Source organism: Limulus polyphemus, unplaced genomic scaffold (genome assembly GCF_000517525.1).
Source record: "Limulus polyphemus unplaced genomic scaffold, Limulus_polyphemus-2.1.2 Scaffold419, whole genome shotgun sequence".
Lineage (NCBI taxonomy): Eukaryota > Metazoa > Arthropoda > Merostomata > Xiphosura > Limulidae > Limulus > Limulus polyphemus.
Genome location: NW_013666029.1, coordinates 545,828 through 569,932, shown reverse-complemented (window position 1 = coordinate 569,932; position 24,105 = coordinate 545,828). Strand labels below are relative to the sequence as shown.

The window sequence follows — 24,105 nt, the reverse complement described above, 5'->3', positions numbered from 1 at the left end:
AGGTGTATATTAAAAATTTGTGTATACACTGAGCATGTATTTTCAAAGTAGTTACTCTCAAAACTAGGTTTTGCAATTATAGTATCATACGTAGTGTAACTTTCAGTCACATGGGTGATGTCTGCATAACTCTATATAACACCATGTTTTCTTATTCTCAGACGATAAGATAGAAAGAAACATTTCGCTGATTACAACAAATACTGATTCACTATTAAGAACACATTTCAGTGAAGGTACAACTCTGTAAAACATTTGCTGACAAACCTTCAGTTATTTTGCAGCTCCTATTCAATTATTCACAGCGAAACGAGTGAAACTGAACATACAACATCCATTTAATTTTCTGTCTCTTGATCTTTTTTTTCCACTTTTCATCATTTCATTATTAAACTTTCAGTCTAATTTCTAACAGGTTTATGCAATGATCTTCCAATATTAATTTGACAAGAATGTTACATTATACAAAAAATACATGCACGAAAATTAAGTTGTTTAGTTACTTGAAGTTAAGCACAAAGCTACACAATGGGCTATCTGTGCTCTGCCCACCATAGGTATCGAAACCCGGTTTCTAGCGGTGTAAGTCCGAAAATTAAGAAAAAGCTTACCCAGATGTGTTTGGTTTAAGATATATTTTCAGCTAGACTTGTATCGTCATCTTGGAGTTCTGTCTATATTCCATTTTATTTCCCTAAAATAATCACAATTCTGACACCAGGGTTAAAATAGTTTCTAGCATTGAGTGGAAAAATAATACACTTAACATCATGAATAAATATCGCCTAAATAGAAAAATTCCACATACCTGTTAATTTTCTCATATGTAAATAACAGTACTTTCGTATCTCTATTACTCTGCTGAAAACAAAAATGAACCATTTTCAACGCTGAATTAACTAACTGACTGACCGTGGTAATAGATTTACTAATCAATCACCAATATTTGGTCCAACTTGCGATTTTTTTTCGTTCAAGTCGTTTTCTACACGTTGAACGAAGTTATAGTCATTATTTGTCACACATTTATCACGTTACGTTAAAAACTCCCTCTAGCTAATTGTTTGTTATTTAATCACATTGGGCCATCTGCTGTGTCCACCGCGGGGAATCAAACTCTAGATTTTAAGAGTGTAAGTCCGTAGACTTACAGCTGTTCCACCAGGGGAGTTATCTAGCCAAAGGAAAATTACAAGCATCTATTCAAGTAAAACTAGTACACGGCATGAGACAGTTGTTTCAATTATAATGGGGTTCCTAGCTTCCTATACGTTTGTGCACGCAAATATACCTCTTATGATGTACTATATTTTCTATATTTGATGTGAGCGCAACCCTATGGATGCATTAAGGGCTATGTACCTTAGTTTCTTCGATTCACATCCCATTATTGCGAAAAAAAGCAACAATAATAATAATACAAAAATCGTGCCGTGCACTTTAGGACAATGAGTGACGGTAAAATTCCACTACTGCATTTTCTCTGACAAGATTAGCCCAAAAGTTGACAAAGGGTGGTTGATGTTGACTAGCTGTCTTCTCTCTATTTAAATTTACCCCATATTATAATAAGCACTTCAATAAAAAGAAATTACGTGATAGTATCTCATTAATAATAGTTATACATATTGAATTTTGTTTCTTTCTTGATTTTTTTTCCGCAAAGGATATCTGCGCTACAGGTTCCTAAATTTGAGTTTGTTTGTTTGTAATTAAGCACAAAACTATATAATGGGCTAATTGTGCTCTTCTCACCACGGGTTTCGAAACCCGGTTTCTAGCGTTATAAGTCCGCAGACATACCGCTGTGCCACTGAGGGGGGGGGGGGGCCGTGTATTTTAATATTTAACATGATTGAAATATTGATGTTTAATTTTGTTATTAGTTAGATGGTCTGAAATAATAATCAGTTTTAACAGCAATATTTCAGTCATGGTTAATAATGAAATATATAATCAATAAAAATAAATTATATATGGATATTGAAATACATATAAAATCAAGGAAATAATTTCCAAAAAGTAGTATGTTCGCCCACGCAGTTGAAATTGAATATAGATAGTTGGTAGATTCATTTTTTAACTCACAAAACTTCCTGATGTTAAAGTCTACAAAAACTGGTTATAAGTTATAACTTATAGTGTTGTCGATCAGTTATTGAATTGATGAATGTGTTAATCTTCCAGTTTTGAATTGTGCTATATTTACTGGACTTTATTTATAGGAACTTTAACAAATGAGTCGCTGTTTTTTTATGTGAGTTAGGCCTATTGCGAGATTAGTTAATATACAAGTGAAACGTTTTCCATTGCGCAATTTTTACACAGTAAAGAAAAATAACTTGCTAAGTGATACTGATAGAAACCGTTAGAACTTCCAACTTGAAAGTTTAATCCAAGTTATAGAACATAGTTCATTTGTTGTGTCGTTGTTCAATTGTTGGTATGTGACTGAATCATAAAAGATATAAAATTAATATTACTATTACTCAGTATTAGCAGTAGACTATGATAATAAAGCATTAACATGATTAAAATATTTGTGTCATGGTTATTTAACATTTAAAAATAATTAGTAGTTTTATAAGATTTTATTTGATTATCTGCAATAACTTATGAAAAGGTCGTTATATAGAGTGATAGTACAGGATATTTTCAGTATTTATGCATAAAGTGTAACTCCAGAAAAATGAGACTTTTTAATTGTATGGATGTATTTACAGCTTATAAGTTTTATTGTTATGTACTTTAACAGTAAACTTCTAACACCCAGTATTCATGCTTTATGGAATATAGGTACAGTGGGAAATTTTTCAGATTTTTAAGCAAGATGTAAAACCAAATGACTTTGACCTTGATTTTAATGTCTGAGTAAAATATACTTTATAAAGTAATTCAGAAAACAGTCATATTTGTTTGTTCTGCATAATAAATATATATAACATGGACAAAATCATTTTCAGATATATTTAAAGAATGTAAGTACAATAAATCTATCTGTATGCAATTATTGTCACATAAAAATATTTTAATGTTTTCTTTGTTCTTTTTATGCTGATATTTTAGGTACTGTGATATCTTTCATTAGTTGTAGTAAGGTTTTCATACATACTATATACCAATTTTTGTGTTTACCAATAATTTAGCAGTCATTATAACCTTAAGGTAGCTTTCTCTAAGAATCAAATATATATATACTTTTTCCTACAAATCTTTCAGGCACACAATAACCATGGCAGAAAAAAAATTTGAAGAATTTAAAGTTTTTACTGACAGTGAAGAAGGACCCACTCGTGTTGGACCCCAGAATAGAAATCAACGCTATAAAATACCTCTTTTTCCTAAACAAGTCCAATCTTCATCATTGTTACCACCTAAATCACAGAGTTCCATGACAACAGAGTCTTCAAGCAAAAAAACAGAAGGAAATAAAGAATCTAGCAATCCTTCTTCCAAAACCAAAATATCGACACCACGTCCTCCCCCTTTTCTAAAATGATGTTTAAACATTGATATTGGTGCTGTTCCAATGTTTGTGATTTTCAATCTACATTGCAAAACATATGTTTTCATTACAATTTATTGTAATTGAAGAAAAAATCTTGATAAGTTATGTATATACATATTTTATACTTTGCACAAACAAAAAATAATATAATTTTACTGGTAGTACTAAAGAAGTGACCATTGACTTTTTATTTGTTTTTACATGTTTTACAAATAGTGTTGCTTTGAATATAAGAATTAAAAAGGTAATATCTTTTAAAGTTGAAATACACTAAAGTGTACAAATATTTTTATGTATTTCATTATCTATGGTTGTTAGTTTATTGTGTACCTTATCAAAGTTAGATATAATTTCAATGAATTCTAGGATAGAACTGGGTGACTTAATTATCTTTGAGTAGCAATTACATTGATTAGTGTCTCATAAACTAATCTGTTAATCAAAATTACGATTAGGTTGTCACAAAAATAATAAACTTGTTTGTTGTTAAGCACAAAGCTACATAATGAGTTATCTGTGCTGTGCCAAATTTTAGCCTTGTAAATTTTTTTACTTCAAGTTTGCTTAGATTTGAGAGGGGGGGAGGCTGCTTCGATTCCAACTACCACCAAACTTTCTTGTCCCATTTTTGTTATGGCACAGTTACTGAAGCTATCTGCCACTGATTTTGAATTATTGACTTTTTTCCTCCCCTAATTGGATTGCTAATCCTTTTTTTGTTTGGTTCATTGTTGGTTATGTTCCATGGTTTGAAGAACACTGTACTAAGTACTAACTGATTAACGGGTCTCTGAATGAATTGATTAACAAATACCATTAATGTATACCAGTTGTACTCCATGATGTACAAAATCAGTGTTAATTTTTCATCTGTTTAATACACAACACTTTGATCTATTTTTAGGTCATTTTTTCTCAAATGACTTTATCCCATCCAGGATTCTTATCTTCAAGGAAATGTTTTAATGTGTATATTCACAATCATATATGCTAAAAGTGTAGAATAAATCTAAAGGATTATAGTCAGTTTACTTACTAATAATTTAAACACCCAAATTTTATTTAACTTCTAATGTATTACAGTTTATTGTTCAATGGTTTGATATTTGTATATCCATGGATGTTGAGACCCATTACACGAGGTGAATCCGGTTTATGGATATGTTTTTTCACAGAACTATGCATTTCAATACCAAAATAAAACAATATTTTAAGTTTTAACTACACTTAGAAAATTGTATTGCAAATAACTTGCATCAATGAATTGCAGAAAGTCCTTACGGAGAACATTTCAATGATTAAGTTCTTATTCTGGTCCTTTCTTTACACTTTCACAACTGAAGATGGCATTGCATTCATTTTCTGACTAAGAGCTAATTTTGTTAGCAAGAGATTTCAGCATTTTAACGTGGAATTCTTTCCGAGAATAGACAATGATGGGGAAGAAACTGGAAGTAGGCACATCATCACATTCATTTGGACAGTGGTTGGTAATGCCACTGTTGTTGTAGGTTCTTAGAGTTATAGTGCTCATTTACTTGATTCCAAAGCTTTCTAGTGGTTGATTTAATATATTCTTAGCTGTATATTGGGCATGTGAATTCATATACTACTAGTGAGGTGTTTTAATGAATGTTATCTTTAAAGATGGAGAGCCCTTTTTTCCTTCTGTTTTAGAGACACATTTTAACTGAACTTGTGGATATAACTTTTTAATAATCTACTTGATAATGTATCAAATATTTCCAAAGTATAAGTAACAATTTTCATTAGAAAATTTAAGGTAACAGATGAGGTATTTAATTTTTCAGTTTTGGTGTGAATTATTTATGTAATAATAACAGAAAATTTCTTCTCAGCTTTAACTTTATGCTTTGAACTTCTGCTTCAAAAAGGCTTGATTTATTGATACTTTAAACACTATATAGCATGGTTTTAACCAGACTTTCTTTAAAGACAGATAACAATGATTTTTGAGGTCAAATTAATGTAACTGTTTATCTCTACTCTCAGTCAAAGCTTTATTGTTACAGTTTATGTTTTTTAACTTTAAAATATCCTAGATCTAGGGGGTTAACAATATTTTTCAGTTGCTTTAGAATTTCTTCAAATTGTTTCTTTCAAGTTTTAATTTGCAGACTTTATCTTTGATTTTTAAGTCTTAGAAATTTATTTTGAGATTACTTGTAATCTCTAAATGAACACCATTCAGTAATGGAAAATGAAAAAATTTTGAGATTTTATTCGTTTTCAAGCTCACATTTTCATGCAACAACTTGTGTTGTTTGATATGAACTCTAGTTTTCTAAAATTTCATATGCATATACTTTTTGTTTTTTAATTATGGATGGAACTGCAGCAGTCTGTATTTGGTGTTAGAAAATTCTGAAAGCAAGAAATTGGAGCTCAAACATGTAGTGACACAAAAATATGAAGTCATTTATAAATGACTTGTGTGATTCTACCTTATTTTTATTTTGAAATGAATTGAGTTTAGGGCCGTGTTCTTGATTGAATATGAAGTCGATGAGAATTTTATGTTTAATGGCAAGTTTTCTCCAAGTGTGAATTATTTTTGAATTGATTTCAGGGATGAAGGGTAAACTGTAGTGTAATGTTGAGTTGTTGTTTGGTTTATTAGTGCAATTTTGTTCATTGGTTAATATTTGATATTTTTGTTCTGGTGATGGTGTAAGAATTCTTCATAAATCATAAATCAATTAATCGGAATTACGAAGAGGAAGTGAGCTTTCAGTCGTAACCAGACAAACTCCAAAGTGCAAGAAGTACAACAAACTGAACCTAGCATTATGGGGTCATGACATTACCTCGACTCAAGCGTAAGAACCTGGTAAAGCTGTAATTGGTATTACAGACAAAATCATAACTCACTCAACCGTAAATGCAGAGCAGGGACATTCTGAATTAGGAATTACGAGGAGGGCATGGAACACTCTCCCAACCATAGGAAGAAAGCACAGACATCCTGTTGCTAGCATTACAAATTAGACAATGTCTCCTAAACATAACCATAGAAGTAGAGAAAGTACCTTCTACAACCAGAATTAATGAATTTATGCCTGAACCCGGCATTATGCCTGGATCCCGTGTATGCTGGACCTGCTGCTACTAGTTTAATTTATTATTCTGTCTATTGTTTTCCACCTTGGAAAAAGCATCCAAGGGAAATGGAAGGAGGGAAACCAGCTTTGCCCTTTTCTCACTGAGTAGATAATCATGAGCATGCATTGTAAAATAAATTTCTAAACTCACTCAGAAGGAAGCCTCCATAGTCCACCATCCCAGTGACCGGAAACTGAGAAGAGTTGGGACTATCATGCTCTACTAGAAGAAAAAGGTGAATGCAGTGGGGAGTTTGGAGGAATATCACACTGGAGACAGTGCATTGGTGTCTGCAATTCCTTATTTTGAAAAGAAGACCTACCCCAATTTATTCAATCAAAGGTTTGGAAGGGATGGGCAAAATTCCCTTCTGCTTTGCTCATGAAATCCATGAGTGATAGTCCACCATAGATTGAAATTGAGTGATATCTAGTACACACACACACACAAATATATATATATATATATACATACACCACTGGGTAAGCAACCAGTGGTCTCATGAAAACACCCCTTCTCTGCAGTGAGTGTTATATAGCAACTCTGAACTAGTGTGAGTTTGAGTCAAAGCATTCCTGACTAAGCAACATGTGCCACAGAGTGGGATCTTTATAGCAGTAGGGGTGCTGAAAAGAAGGGATAAGACTTACCCCAGTCAAAGGTTAGTGGACGTGTGTAAAATTGCCATTGGAAGAATGAGCAATGGAAGTATTAGGATGGCAAAGATTTGGTTTGGTTTGAATTTTTTGCAAAACTACACAAGGGCTATCTTTGCTAGCCATCCCTAATTTAGCAGTGAAAGACTAGAAAGAAGGCAGCTAGTCCTCACTACCCACTGATAACACTTGGGCTGCTCTTTTAACAAAGAATAGTGGAATTGACTATCACTTTATAATGCCCCATAGCTGAAAGGATGAGCATGTTTGCTGAGACAGGGATTTGGACCCACAACCCTCAGATTGCGAGTCAGGTACCCTAACCACCTGACCATGTTGGATGGACAGCAAAGGCGAGCAGCCAAAGACATAGTAATGTTACGAATTTGATGTAAAGAGATGTTGTAGAGATTGTGACTTTCCATGAATAAGTCTGAATACACCAGCCTTATGAGTTGATGAACCCAACCAATGGGAGTGACAGATCATGGGAAACAGAAGGGCTCTAGGAAATAATACGTCGGGAACATGAATCCCGAAATGAGGCAGTATGTGCCACATAACACCTTAAGGAGAAAACCAGACAAAGAAGCCTATCTGGATTGAAATGACAGTACAGGTGGGAAAAAGAAGGTAAGGAAATGGGTGAGAAAGCCAAACCACCTTCTAAAGCAGCATAGATCTTAGGGAGGAAGGGCTAGTCAGGGTAGAGGATAACATAAGAGAAATGGTAAAGGATAAAAGAAACATTAATGGCATAAATATCCAAACAACGATGCTCACAAGCAAGGAGGATGAGGAAATAGGTCTTGAGGAAGAGATGTTACAGGGAACACAAAGCCAGTGGTTAAAAGGGGAAACAAGAAAGGGTATAGAGGACCACATTAAGATCCTAATCTGATAAAACAAAGACACATGGAGGGTGAATGATATGGAATTTGAAATTGGAGCTCAAACATGTAGTGACACAAAAATATGAAGACTGAAAATTTTTAAATATTTCTCTTTCCAATTAAGAAGTTAAACTTAGATAGTACATAAATTTGATTTATAAACCATATTTTCATGCCAATTTATGGACATATATTGATAATAAAGATGGTTAATTTAATTCTGAATCATATCAATTTTCTCTGGAGGCACTTTGTCCTTAAGAAAGATATTTTTCAACATTGGTAGGATAAATTCATGTCAAAAAAAAAAGCAAACAAGGCCACTTTTACATATTTTAAGTGTTAATCTAGGACAAGATGCATTTATATGGCTCCAGTAAGTGGACCTGAAGCTGGCAATTAAAAGTATTTAAATATACAGAAAAGTCAAACTATTTTTTACACACCTGTTCTGCGATTGAATTCTACAGTGATATTAACATTCTTTACAGAATTTACACTTTTATAAGTAATGAAAATATATATATATATACCACTTATCAACTCCAGACTTAAATTTTTGTTTAGGATGCTAAACAAACAAGTAAAAATTAGTTGTTAAAGATTCAAAGTTTTTGAAAGAATAATCAGTTTAACCTTTATTAAGTGTATTCACAATTTTTTATAAATTCTTGTTCTAGATCTGGGTCCTACATATTGATATTTGAGTAGTTTTGATAGATTTATGTAAATCAGCTTATTGTATGAAACATGTCTTTCTGAATGTTTACATCAAGAAATAAGTGTCAGCCTCAAAGTAACTTTTATTACTAAATCATACAGGAGTTTACATTCCATTTGCTGATTCACGTGAAGATAAGCTTACTGCCTGGAATGGATCCTTTTCAACTAGTGCCAGATGGCCTTAAAGAGAGAAAGAGCACAAAAAAAAATGCATAAGGAACAACAAATACATTCTGTATGTTTCTAATTTTATGCATTCTCAAGATAGTGCTAGGTTATGCTTAAAACTTAATCACTCATCTAGGAGATGAAAACTGCCCTCCCCCATAACTATTAACATACAGCATTTATTAAATTTTTTCTCACTACTACTTATTACATTGGAGTTATTTACATAGAACAAACTTAGGTATTGGATGCATAACCAAAAAAACCATTCTCAGAGAGCTTGTAAAAAACATTCTACTGAAACCTCTGTAATGGTAAAGAAAGACCTTTTCACTATATCAGTTAAAATAGATAGTAAGATGTGTTTCTAAACATACAAAATTATACTATACACCATATGTAGGAATTTTTCTGAAAAATATTATACAAGAACTTTTAAAAAAATTTACCCCATTCTACACTTATTAAGAGGCTACCTTAAATTTATGATTATCATATTAAAGGTTTATTAAATAATTTACTTTGTCCATTTCACACACTGCATAAAATTGTTGCAGAAAAATTCATTAACACAAACAATTAGATAAGTACTTACTTAGCCCACTCCACATTCAGTATAAGGTTATCATAACCAAATCCATTTACACCAGCAATAGCTCGTGCAGCATCTTCTCTACGCAGGAAATTTATAAAAGCAAAACCCTGGAATAAAAAAACATTATTCTTGAACACCTAAATCTTTCTTCTACTACTAAAACTTACCTTAGCTTAAACTGGAATTCTAAGTCTAATAATGTTGTGAAATGGCTTTCAATATTGTTGTTATTTATAGACTTCAGATCCCCCCCGACATGCAGTGGCATAGGAATCGGGGGGGGGGGGATACTTTTTAATATGTCCCAATAAAAGTGCATTAAAAGTAGGAAAGTTACTCTCAGAAAAAGCAAGAGAGTTCATGAAATTTAATCCAGAAACCAAGAACTTCCATACACCTAAGAGAAGCTCTGGACCCTGGTCATAATAGGTGCACCTGAGCACATATTTCCTTGCTTCACTCAGCAAATACACCTCCCCCCCCCCACTTTAACTTACCTCCTACACCTCTGGTATGTATAAATAAATAAAAAAGTTATTCCACAGACAAACTATTTTGATATCAAAAATATTTAATAAAATCGAATCCCCACCAAAGCTTTGATGATAGCCACTTGTCCTCACTGAAAAATTTCTTCTATGAGCTTGAGAGCTGAAAGTTCAGATATTTTAACCCTTTTCAAACTGGCAGGGTGGTGTCTGCATTTTTCTCACACTTAAAATGCTAATTTAACTGTATGAAATTTGGTACAGACTTTCTATACATCATCTAGTTTATGCTTTAAAAAATTTATATAGTTTGGTTTAGGATTTAAATAATATTTTAAGTCAGGAGTGTTAGCACCTCCTGGGGGGGGGGGCAAAATGAGGGTCCATGGGGTACACGAAAGAGGCATATACAAGGTCCGTTATCCCCCCAAATGTTGCCAAGAGGAAATGTCTTATGCACACTTTTCAGGGGAGGGGTGTGAGGGCCACAAAAGGTTGGGAACCAGTTTTAAAAACATTAAAAAATACTTTCTTTTGTCTTAGTTATTTTTTTATTGTGTACCAAAAATCATGTAAATGTATCCAGTAGTTACTTTTCAACAATTGTTGTGTTTGTATTATTTGTCTGTTCATACAAGCTCTTACATACAATGAACATAGTTAGTAAAAAAATATGAAATAAAACTGAATTTTTTAAATATTATTGATCAAAAAGTTCCATTCTATATATCCAATGAGTTCTAGCTTGTTTTGTTTTCATCATTTATTTCTATTTGTTATGTATCCTAACTGAAGCAGTTACATAGCAACAAAAATAGTATAATATATTGATAAACAGTAAAAGCATTGAACAGTGGAAATACAACTTCCACTCATACCCTAAGATTGCACTAATGTAGAAGATAGTTTTCCAACTACATTTTGGGTCAATCTCAATTTCTATTTAATAATTATTGTTGTTTTCAATAACTAGGGAGTTCTTGTGCTTGTACATGTTGTTCGAGTAATAATGAATTTACTAATACATGAAAATAAAATAAGCTTTTCTGTCATTTGAATAGTATACCATCACAGAATCCCAGCTTCCCATATTCCCTAACCCTAAATATCCTTACTTGATATCTTTCCATATAAGAATGTTCTTGTGGCTTTAAAATAGACATAATAAAAAAAGATTATCACTAATGAAAGGTTCATCAAAAGAAGCTATAAAACAATTCCCAGGTTTTTGGTTTATTCCTAAAATTTGTTAACTTCATATTAGAATCCTTTATTCTCCTCTATCAGAACTTCAGTGTCACTTTATCAGAGACCATACATTACTGCTTACCCTACTTTATACTGACAAAGATACACAAGAATCTTTTCTATGTAATCATTCTTAAGCCAAGGTTTATTAGTTACTGTTCAACCCACTTCTTAAAATAATTATTGACAGAAAAGTCAGGTGAGAAGCAAAAACTTGAATAAGTCTACTTCTAACGACTGACAGGGTCTGAGTAAATGTGCAGTACACCTATAACTTGGAATGGGCAGATAAATTCTAAAAAATCATTAAAAAGAGTTGTTTATAGGTGATACCTGTTGGAGCTGTGCACAGATCATAGTACAAAGTTACAAAATATAAAATTTAGGATATTTTTGAGTAAAAAAATTATTAAAATACAGTTGAAATTACTATTTTTACTTCAGTTGTGTAATATGATATCTAAGTGCGCCTTCAACACCAAAGAACTACCCTCCAATCTTAATAGGGTTAAGCATATTTCAAGACGAACACAACAATTGTAATGAAAGCTGAAGGGCAAAATTGCAGGTAAGTTATTCCTCGGATGACAGAAAATGTGATCATTGACTACAACGAGAATTGGCTGGAAACTAATTTGCTAATACTGCCATCTATCAAGAAGTGATGATGAAATTAACTATATTCTTGAGTAGTTTTACTATAAAGAATAGTCATTAATGTTTATGATCAAAGTTTAGCTTTTTTCACAGTTTTTTGCAATGGGCTCGGTATAAAAGACACGAGTTAATATACACATATGCACACATTAAGTATTTATATTATAACTTTTAATAAATTATGTGTATCTTCACAAAATTTGGTAGACTTTTAGTAATGATTACAAGATTTTTTAATGAAGTATTTTTATTAAAGATTTGTTTGTGAAAATATTAAGTGTTTCATCACTAGTCTGAGTGTGAAGTAATTTTCATGTTATGGTTAACAAACTATTCTTTGTCCCAAAAATCTCAAATATTATTTGTGTAATCTCTAAAACCTCCTAAACAAATTTCAAATGTTTGTTTTCAGTAAAACTTTCTAATTTGTCTGTTATTTTCTTTACCCTAACTATACGGGGTCTGTCAACTTGACCAACCTTACAACCACCATAAAAATTATGAAATAAATATAAATGATGCTTTTTTGTTCTAGAATGACTACAGATTAGAGCACGAAAACACATAAATAGCTTAAATCTCATAACATTATACATTTATATATATTTATTATCTTTATCATATTGACCTTCCAGTCATGCCTGGCTATCATTACAGAAGTTGCAATGATGTGGTGCACATGCACTCATGTTACCATATCCAAGAATATACAATTGGCCTTTACAAAGTTACCTTGGCTGTGTTTTAATGGACTGGTATTTTGTAAAATACATTCATATTTCAGTTATAATACATTATATATGTATATACATTATTACTATTTACAAACAAGTTCTTAAACTTATTTTTCTTAAAACATAGAACAGTAAATAAAAAAGTATAGCAATTATCTCTTCTAGTTAAGAACTTTGTACTCGTTTGCTGCTTGCTATAGTTTACTCAGCCTCATCAAATTTTGCACGTGGAGGATGTGAAATGAAATAATTTTTTTTTAGGTTTTATATATATACATTTGAAATAATCAAGTCTCATAAATTACTATATCGATACCACAGAATTCCACTACAATTTATCAAGCTTAGTCACTAAGCTGTATTTGGGTCTAAAAATATGAAATTTCGAGCTCACTAAAGTGTCAACTTACCCTCTTCGAATCCAGAGTGAAAAAAAAAGGATTTCCCATGCAAATAATTTGCAAAGACTCAGAGAACCACCTGGGGGACATTCTGAGCTTTTGATTGGTTATTCACACATCATACACAGAAGTAGGTTTATGTAACAAAGTGTCTCGAAAAATGGAAAGAGGTGGGCTGGGCCACTGTTTTTGATTCAGTACATGAAGCAATATCCCAGCAAATAGAAAAGATAGGAGGTTCTTATTTTATATTCTAGCTTATCAATATTGGTCATTTGAGTTCCTAATTTGTACGAAACTATAGACATTGTATTTGGACGTCATAAACATATAATTTGAACCAATTCTGCATTCAACATACCACGTGACACAAAAAAAATTAACATTTAGGTGTGTTCTTTTAATATTTACTTTTAAATTAAGAAATTAACTAATGTATAATACTAAAATTTGAATTATAATCTACAATTTGATAGCAAACTTATTGATATAAACTCATAAAATAGTAGTTCAATAACAATTTTAATGCAAGTAAAAAAAACGAGAGATGGCCTTTGACCTGTGGTGATAGGGTCAAATGTACTTGCCTTTGAGTGTCCAGTAACCTTGTCTTTTGCTAAATAAATGCGAGCAATGTTTCCGAATGGCCGGAATAGATCCTGAAGGTCTGAATCTCTCACATCCTCAGAAAGATTAGTCACTCTGATAGTAGCAGCATCATCTGCAATATGATAAGATTTAGTAGTTAATTTATAATCAAAGTATGTTACTTGAAAATTCCTTACAATAAATCACTATGAATTAAAATATTAATAACTTGAACAAACTCTCTGACACCGATTTCAGAATACCATAATAAAAACTTAACAAGTAGATTAAAAAAAATTACTAAGAAAACTTGCACTATGTTGTTCACAAATTTGCAATGGTTTAATTTTTTTATTACATTCCATAACCCCAAAACTTGACACTGATTCTCATTAGTTGAATGCAAGTTAAATAAGAACTGGTAAATCTAAAAAAATGCCTTAAAAATGAAAAAAAACTAAAACATTTGAAGAAAGACCATTTTTTTCATTTTATTAAGATGATTTTAAACGTTTCTTAATATAAAGTACTCTAAAATGTAAATGAAGTTTAGTATATTCTTGCAAAAGCTATATTTCTTTCTTTTACCAAGACTCAAAAACCAAAGGTTTATTTCAAATAATTTGAAGAAATATTAATTTGATTAAAGGATTTTATAACTATCAAATACCCAACTATCAATTTTCTTAGATAAATCAATAATATCAGATTATAATCATGTGTTATCAATCTACTGGAATAGAATAGCATAGATACAATTATAAAAAGTAAATAAAAGTAATTTTCTTCATGTACATAAAACTGAAATCACATTTTTAGAAAGCTAATAATTTATTATTCGTGATATATGTTAGATACTTTTAACTTGAATTCATGTGCTGCCATTATAAAAACATTTAATATTTTAGTACTCTTAACAGAATTGCAATTAGAAAAAATTCCAAAGATACAGATTCATCAGAATTAATTTATTCTATAAAATACAATAAAATATCTCAAAATTGTAGTTTTGGTTTTACAAAAAATTTTTAACCTTCAGAATTTAACCCTTACCTCTGTTGCGTGAAGAGACCATTGATTCTCCACGGCGATTGGCTCCTTCTCTCATACTAGGTGGAACATATTTGCCAGCTTTCATCTTATCCTCAACCTGGGAAGTTGAGGGTGTAGCAGCAGCTGTAGTTGCTGTAGCAGCTAAGAAGCATAAAATAAGCATACACACATCCAGTTGTAGCACTCACACAAGTGAGCATATAAATTTCAATAGCTGTATTATTAACACTTTTTCATCATTAAGCTTGCAACAGCGGTTGCATTATAAATAGTTTTAAAAACTTAATACACAGTATTATTGAAATGCAAATCACATAAATACAGTAAAACAATGTTCAATATTTTGGATATACTTTATTTTTATACATGAATGTAAAGTATTTGTAACTCTTCACATAAAGATTGTGAAAACCCTTCCAGATTTCTGGGTTGTTGTTTTTTATTTTGCACAAAGCTACATGAGGGCTATCTGCACTAGTCATCCTTAATTTAGCAGACTAGATAGACTAGAGGGAAGACTAGATGGTAACGTACAAAATATCTTAACCTTTAACAGGATTCAGTGAACTACTTTTGAATATGTTTATCATAAAAATTAAGTAAAACTCAAATATATGAATTTAAGTAATGTATAATTTAAACTTAGCAATGTACTCAATTTGAATTCCAGTAATTTAAAGCAGATGAGAGTTAATAAATACAAGATACAGAGTATTTACCAGGATTGGTATCATCCTTTAACAAGTCAGGTAAAGCTCCAAGCTTGTCCTTGAATGGACACTGTGTAGTCCAGTGATCATCCTTGCAAATTCTACATTTAACAATTTTTTGTCCTTTAAGTTTGTTAAGTGGATCATCATCAGTCTGTCTTTCTTCCTAAAAAAACAATGATTTTCCTAATTACTGAAAGAATTTACTTTGTAATCAAAGTATTTTATCTCTAAATATAAGTCATTTTGGTTTGTTTTTTTTTTCACTGCTGCTAGTCAGTGAAATTGCTGTCACAAAATTCGTGAATCTCCAATTTGAAGTTTAGATATTTGATATTTCAAAAACAGACATACTGTATTAGCTATTTAATACTTCACACTGATTGTTTCCCTCAACAAAATTGACAAAGAAGTACAATTCTTATTATCATTAAACATGCATCATGTACAACATTTCTAATTCTTATTTGAGAAACCATTTTATTAACTAATAGTATTCAACTTTGCAATAACCAAATCCTAAATTTGATGAAGGCTTGGCAGTGATAACTTAATGAGAGGAAGTGAAAATGAAACCAAAATTCAAGAAATTCTCTCAAAAATTATCTTGGGTATTGAAATAAAAATAAATTATGATTAATATCCACGTAACCTGACTAATAGTTATACACTGAAAATAGTTAAAAAAAACTTTTATAGTTTACTGATTCTACAACGACTCTCTAGAGAAAGCTTAATACGGGCAAAGCCTACAATTGAGTGTTAACATTATCTTTACATGAAAATGTATTTCTGATAGATACTCACCTCTTCACACAGTATCTTCTTCATGCATCTACCAGATTTGCATGCCACCAGCTATGAGGCAACTCCCACCTAACTTTGCATGATTTAATATGAATTGTGCTGCTGCATGATGATGCCAACATGCGACAAAAGCACTCCACCAATAGGAGAGCAACTCACCACCATACCCAATACCCCCCATGCATTTCCACTTGTCGTAACTTCATCTTTTGATGAAAAAAATAAAGTAGCACTGAAAGTAGGGAGAATGGGTGAAAAGGTGAGTATCAATCAGAAATACATTTTAAAGTAAGGAAAAGGTAATTTCTGATAACTCACCCAGAGGACAGATCAGTTATGTAGTAAGAATACATATAATATGTGTACTCACCTAAACTCTACCACCAGACTAGCTGCAGGAGAAAAGCACTATAATAAAACAATATGGCTTTGTATAGTATGTGCTCATCTCAAATCTACTGTCAGACTCTATAGGACACGTTCCAGCTACAGGAGGAGAGTACCATAGATATGCAGTTTGGAATCATAAAATATGTGATCACCTCAACTCTGCTGAACAGACAGGCTGAAGGAGGAGGGCACATCCATGTAATATTATGGTATTATAAAGTGAGAGCTCAAATCAACTCTTGAGAGAACTTTATTATCTCAACTCTAGTTACTAAACAGTTTCAAGATGCAGAAGGAGGGCACAAGATGCATGAGTTATGTATAAGAGGAATGGCCTGCACTACACTGAGTGTCACTACTGCCCCACTTGTCAACATATTTCGTCTTTTCTATAGCCTAGTTGATGAGTTCAAACTGTGAGGATACTCCATGGTCCATCAACCCAGCAGGTAGGAACTAGTAAGTGGTAAGGGTCTCCCTGTGCTTCACTTGATAAAGGGGGAAAATTTGCATGAGGGAGACACAGAAAAGTGGTCAGATTCCCACCAGACCTTTAACCAGAAGGTCTTTTACTGGAGACAGTGCAATGAGCGACTGTGAAACCCTATTTTTAAAACCAGCAAGAGAGAGACCAAGAAGAGGGCACATCACTTCCCGATGTATCCTGAAAGGAAGTCACCCATGGAGAAGTGAAAAGAAATATTGGTGACCAACAATTCAAGTCATGACCTAATATATATTAACCCTATCACCACGAGTATCTTTACTGTGCATTGCACAAGGCTTTAGTGTCTTACATTCAAAATTTTATTGAACTACTTTTTGTTTATGTTATACCAATTAGGATAGCATAAAATCATAACTAATAATATTTTAATAGTATACAAGTTTTAAGTTCTTAATTTCATAAGGCAATATTTTAAAAAATCCTGAATTTCCCCTAGTGTGTGACACACATCAAATTTTCTCTAGGTATCTCCTCTTCTCTATTTTATCCACCATCCCTCCATTAGCTATGAAATTAAATGTAAAATACTCACTATAAAATTGTCATTTCTCAGACAACCATAACGTTTATAAGCCTTCAATTTTGTTTGGTTACAGAGCTATCAAATAAAAAATCAGACCCCTCTTGCCACACCCACTTGTCACATCCTTCTCTTCAGGATTTGTTAAGTTTTCTCTCACATTCAATTCTATATCATCTATAACCAACAGTAAGCCAAGGTTTTCATCTATCAAATGATGTATTATATATTATGTTGTGTTCTTAACAGAGAAATGTCATTTTCTCTTTTAGTACAAGCTTCATTCACATGGGAAAGATAATGACTAGCTTGAATGAATTTGTAACAGCTCTTTTCGAGTAGTTAGAAAGCCAAAGAGATTGCAATTGTTAGAGGAAATTGTTTGCTTTTTGCATGTTATTATTTTATGTTCTTTGGTACATTATTTAATTATATAAAAATTATTTAATGCACTACTACCATTAGTATAAAAAAGTAGGGTTAAGTGTCATCAACACACACAAAAAAAGAAGAAACAGGTAAGTACTTTATTTCTTGTTTTTCATGTATATTGTTCATTTATTATTATAAAACTAATTAAAATGCAAAAATAGTGATTTTTTAGGTTAGTTAAGGTTAAATAAGGTAAAATAAATAATAATATAATAAAAATGTTTCACAAGGCATGCATGTGAGAAGCTCGTGGGTAAGTTAAATCGATAGTGTAATGTGAGCTCCATATTTCCCAAGTGACTTACAACTTACAATAGCAGGAATAGTAGTTAGACATGGTTCAAGTGAAATCAAAGGGCAATAACACAATAAAATTGAATTATAAATACATATATATACTGTTACGAGTTTAAAACATCTTATGATAAACAAATGTTGTTTCATGTTACAATTAAGTCATTCTAGAAAGAAAAAAAAAGAGTAATTTAGATTTATTTTGATTTTTTTTGTGTGTGGTTATTAGGTCGGTCAAATTGACCAACCACGTATAGATTTAGGGTAGAGAAAATAATAAATAAAATATAAAGTTTTAAAGATAACAAATGTTTGAAATGCACTTAGGGAGTTTTAGAGATTACACAGATGAAATTTGAGATTTTTGAGATGAAGTAAAGTATTTTTAAACCTTAACATGAAAATCACTTTGCACATAAACTATTCAAAACAAATACTTGATATATTCATGGACAAAATCTTTTTTGAGTTTATTTAAAATACTTCACTAAACAATGACTTTTAATATGTGAAAGACTTATAATATTTACTGAAAGACTGCCAAATTTTGTGAAGATATACATACTATATTAAGAATTAGCAGTATTAAATCTATAAAAACTTTGAACTAGTACAACGAGGTTATGTGGTCGGTCAAATCAACCGAGCCCACGTTGAGAGAATTAACTGTTTCTTAATTTGTTTGACAAAGATAAACGTACTTACAACATAGTTTTATTTGCCATAAAATATCATAGCATCACTTGAAAAGTGCCTTTATTTCTGGTATCCATAACTATTACTAGGTTCAACCTCCCCTTCCCGTTTTCATTGCATGTAGGTTTGTTACAGGGTTTACATCAATGAAGAAATACTATATGGACATAATTTAGGACATTTTGAAGTTGGCTTAAGGTCCTTGGGCTAATATTGTATATGTTCAATATACATTCACGTTTGTAAAACACCAGTGGATACAATCTGAGCTCAGAATGTACTTTATTTACCTTTCATAACACATTTTCTCCTTCAAAGTTTATTGATTTGTTTAAAGGTTTACAGGGAAAATAAATTGAGAGGAAGAGTTCTTGAACTTTATCCAATATATATATATATATACTTGTTTTTTATTCTGATGAAAATATGTCCTTTTTGTAGTTTGATAAGCGCGTGATTTATATGAAGACAAGTTTTGAAGCTTGATGAACACCACTAGTATACATACATTTGGGATGTCCAGATATAAGGAACATACAAATGCAGATTGTCAAAATTTGATTCCAATATTGGCTGATCTTGGGCACATCAGAAGAAGCACCTTGTCATAATAGGAAAGATGAAATTCCATGGACAAGACCTCCCAACAACAAGTAAAGGCAGAAATTGACAAACCATTGATGAGCAGCCACGTAAAAAAGGCAGAAAGATGGTTCACAGTATGAAGGCGAAGAAGAAGGGAGAGGTGTTAAGACTAATGACAAGAGACCTGTCGCAATCATTGACAGACATATACAGTGTAAAAATGGCAAGAACAACGTCCCACAAAAAACTCTGGCACGATAGTTGACAGATTAGGCAAATGGGTGAGAGTGAAAGCAAGAGAGTGAAAGGCAAGATCAAGGAGGGGAAGAGGGGATCAAAAAGTCAAGTGGACTGAAGCTAAACTTGCCAAACAGGCACCATCAATAGGACCCAGGAAAGAGAAGAGTGTAAAAAGTCGATGACCAGAGAGAGTAGATGAATAAGAGAATAGGCATACAAAAAGACGTGAGATCAGGCCTGGCTGAGTAATCAACAGCCAGAGCCAAGGGATGAAGAATAGAGGACATAAAGAGAGGGGTATAGAGACCACTCTATTGATAGAATGCAGACTGGCCAAGAGAGCCAGCCCACCACCAAGATTTAAGCTCCTGGCAAATGACAGATAAGAAGACAAGCCCTACATGAATGGACCCAGAGGTTTATGTACAATGCCCAAAAGCAAGGGATCCTAGAATGGGTGCCTTCCAGATGGTTGGAGCAAGAAACGATCAGGGAATAGACTGAGAAGAAAATGACAAACTGATCCACTAGTAGGGGCAAGAATGGGAACATTGCTGATGGATAGTGAGAAGGTTGAGCACATGCATGTGTAGTGAAATGCTTGTCCAGCATACAAATGTCAGGAGTCCTGCTCACAACTAGAGATATGCCTCAATCAGAAGGAAGCATCTAAGAAGGGAGAGATCTAGTTTGAGAGTCTGCAAGGTAACACTGAAAGGAGTATGGCCATGGTCCAATCATCACAACAATTCTTCAAGGAGAGGCCTCCAAATAAAGACAATAGACCCTAAGAAAAAAAATTCTTGGGTTTGCAAGGACCATTGTAGGCGACACATGAATGCATGCCCCAAAACTCTGAAGAGTTCCATGGAAACCAGAGACTCCAAAAGTGAAAGAACATCTCATGTGAGAAGAGAATGTGGAGTGTACAATTTGTTAATCAGATATGTAAAAGCTCGCAGGTGAAAAGAAGAAGGCAGAACTTGATGGGAAAAAAAGAGAAAGAAAATGCCCAAACATACCAAACAGTTTTGTTAAGGATACAAATCTCAATAAACTAAACATGTTTGTTCAGTACAATGCCAAGGAGAAGAATGAAGTTGCCGTGAGTGTGAGTGTATAGGGGAGTTACTACACATGGAAGTGTATCACTCTTCCCTGGGTGAAGGGCTTTTTCACATTATGACATCATTATCCAACAGTGCAATTCATGCTGAATCACATACAATTAGATGGAAGTTGCTTCAAGACTTGTGGCATGCAAATCTCTTTGCCAGATGCTCATGGAAGATAGCTAAACTGTATGTGGAGGCGAGTTATTGTCTCAGAATTATATTTTATTTTTCAAATTATTAATTTTCAAGTAACAGCATTAACTATAAACAGAACACTTTTATCATGTGTTATGTTTTTACATATCTGAACACTAGTCCTTGTAAACTAGTCAACATTTCTTAACTATTTATAAAACAGTACCATTTCAAAACAGCCTATTTTAAAAACTCTTAGTGAAGTGTTTTTAAAGAATGCATTGCTTAATTATTACTCAAAATATGTTTCTCTACATAATTAAAAGCTTTCCTCATAGGATATTGGGAGAAACTATTTACTAATGAATTTTCCTACAAAAATTCTTTACACACACAAGGTAAAATGTAATGCTGGAAAAAAGAAATTAAAGTGGATAAAATCCAAATTGTCTTTAACATTATTCTATTTAAATAAATAGTCAACAGAAAACAGTGATTTCTTTAAGGAAAACTGTATTTGATAAATCAAATAAATTACCTCTTTGTTGCTTAGAAACTGCATGAAAATTTCTTCAGAAACTACAGTGTTTGTGGGATTTGGTCCTGGAGGGTCATTTCGAGCTTCACCAAACTTTTTCCAGGTCTGTTTCAATACATAAAGAAAGATGAAAAATATGCAAGTTCTAGTGTACGATATCTAGTTAAACCACTTCTGTCCCACAATGCTCATTATACAGTGCTAGGACATACGAGTTAAATAAGTATGATTAAACTAATGATGTTTGATGTATTATTAAGTATTTAATCCTGAATTCACAAGCCAGTCAACAAACTTTCTTTTAGTGGCAACTCTCAACGAGATAAAATTTGCTAGACCAATTTTCATATGAAACTTTTCATAATTTAGAGTTTGCTCTCTTGCTTCAAAAACTGCAACGAAATTCCAAAAATGTTGTTTTGGTGCTGATGAAAAATCATCCTAAAATAATGTTACTCTTGCTCAGAGTCATTCCATTTTGACCTTGACATTCATTACAAAAATGTTCAACATGATCATGACATCTAGGACACTAAACACTTAGTAGAAACAATAATATATGTTATTTGGCTATTTCTTGTTACTTTTGTTGGTTGTGGTCTGATCAATCACAGAACAATCTATGACAAACAGTTGTTATAATAGGAAGAAACAAATTATTTTTATTATTTCTTCTGTTTTACAGTTTTCTTATCCATTTTTGATTAGATTCTAACATTTTAGATGACTTCTATTTTTGACTGCTTTAACTTCACCAAAAACCCCATCAAAATCTATAATGTTTGAATTTCATGCAAACATCACACTTTCCACAATATAGTATATTGACTAAATTAGTACTGTATAAAAGTCTACAAGTAATTACTTTGCAAAAGGCAATGAACTTTCATCAAAACCTTAATACAAATGGGGAAAGAACTCATTTTGAAATAAATATTTCTCTGCAAGAGATGAAACAATAAATATAAAAGTTATTCAGATGTTCTAACACTAAATTCACATCGAAAGGAAATTTTAGTACTTTTTATCAATTGCTGGATATTGTGATAATCAAAAAATGATAATTTCTGTGTGATCAATCTTCAATTTTAAGGCTAAAAAAATTAAACAATAGATATTATATAAAATAATAAAATATTACTTTATATTTTCATTCAACAATAAAATTAAACTTATTAAAATAATTTTTTCATTTGGATGAGATGAAAGTTATCTTGATAGGGCAGAAAAAATAAGTATAATCTAGTCATTGTTAGGTTTTACCTAATGAATTCAAGCATGCTTTCTTGGTTCAGTTCTACTATGAGATTGTCATGTAAACAATATTTTGAGATCATCCTGTTTTACTTTATACAGATCAATCTTAAGAGAGTGAAAGTTGTATGATTCAATACAGCCTAGTACAAATATCGGTTATTAGCTGGTTTGTGCAAATACATATGCTTTGCTTGCTTTTTTTTTTGTAGAAATCAACATTTTCTTTGTTTCATTGCACTTGTCCAGTCTTCTTATTTCATATACACTAAGAAACACAATCAAGTTATTAAATATAGTACATAGCCAAATCTTTTGTTATTAATGGACTTGTCTGATACTTGTAAGGAAATCATTTTAATCTGAAAATAACACGGCAGTTGAAAATCTACTGAAAATTTTGAGAATATAGAAGTATGTTCCCTCACTGCATTTTTTTTTATAATGTACAATACTTATAAAATACAGTTTATTCCTCTCATTAACCCTATCGCCATGAGTATCCTTTACTGCTCATGACACAAGGTTTTTGTGTCTTACATTCCAAATTTTATTAAACTACTTTTTGTTTATGTTATACCAATTAGTATAGCATCAAATCATAACTGATAATGCATATTTTAATTGTATACAAGTTTTAAATTCTTAATTTTATAAGGCAATATTTAAAAAAATCCTGAATTTCCTCTAGTGTGAGAAAGGTGACAAATTTTCTGTGGGCATCCCATCGTCTTTATTTTATTCACCGCCCTTCCAATAAGTACGAAATTCAAGGTAAATTATTCCCTATAAAATTGTCATTGCTCAGACAAACCATAACTTTTATAAACTTTAATTTTGTTTGGTTACAGAGATATCAAATAGAAAATCAGACCCCTCTTGCCACACCCACTTGTCACATCCTTCTCTTCAGGATTCGTTAATAGTTCTCTCTCACATTTAATTCTATATCATCTATAACCAATAAACATATTATATATTATGTTGTGTTCTGAACAGAAAAATGTGATTTTCTCTCTTAGTACAAGCTTCGTTCTCACGGGAAA

At 32.0% G+C, this 24,105-nt stretch overlaps 1 protein-coding gene and 1 long non-coding RNA gene across 3 annotated transcripts in view; one reads left to right on the top strand and one right to left on the bottom strand.

The window, feature by feature from the left end:
• Positions 1-2,035: 2,035 nt before the first annotated feature.
• Positions 2,036-8,398, top strand: LOC111085481. Its single transcript, XR_002610319.1, has 2 exons — positions 2,036-2,443; positions 3,220-8,398. It is a non-coding gene; the product is annotated as an uncharacterized LOC111085481 (long non-coding RNA).
• Positions 8,399-8,963: 565 nt separating this feature from the next.
• The window catches only part of LOC106458136 (eukaryotic translation initiation factor 3 subunit G-like), a 21,671-nt gene continuing 6,529 nt past the window's right edge, over positions 8,964-24,105 (bottom strand). Inside the window, exons 5-10 of one of the 2 annotated variants that reach the window (XM_022384276.1) lie at positions 21,806-21,910; positions 15,555-15,711; positions 14,836-14,985; positions 13,782-13,915; positions 9,667-9,773; positions 8,964-9,083 (exon numbers count right to left, since the gene is read on the bottom strand). In XM_022384276.1, coding sequence (XP_022239984.1) covers positions 9,065-9,083; positions 9,667-9,773; positions 13,782-13,915; positions 14,836-14,985; positions 15,555-15,711; positions 21,806-21,910 — 672 coding nt within the window. In that variant the 3' untranslated portion in view covers positions 8,964-9,064. The remainder of the gene's footprint in view (positions 9,084-9,666; positions 9,774-13,781; positions 13,916-14,835; positions 14,986-15,554; positions 15,712-21,805; positions 21,911-24,105) is intronic. The other variant, XM_013917595.2, reaches the window with a different exon arrangement.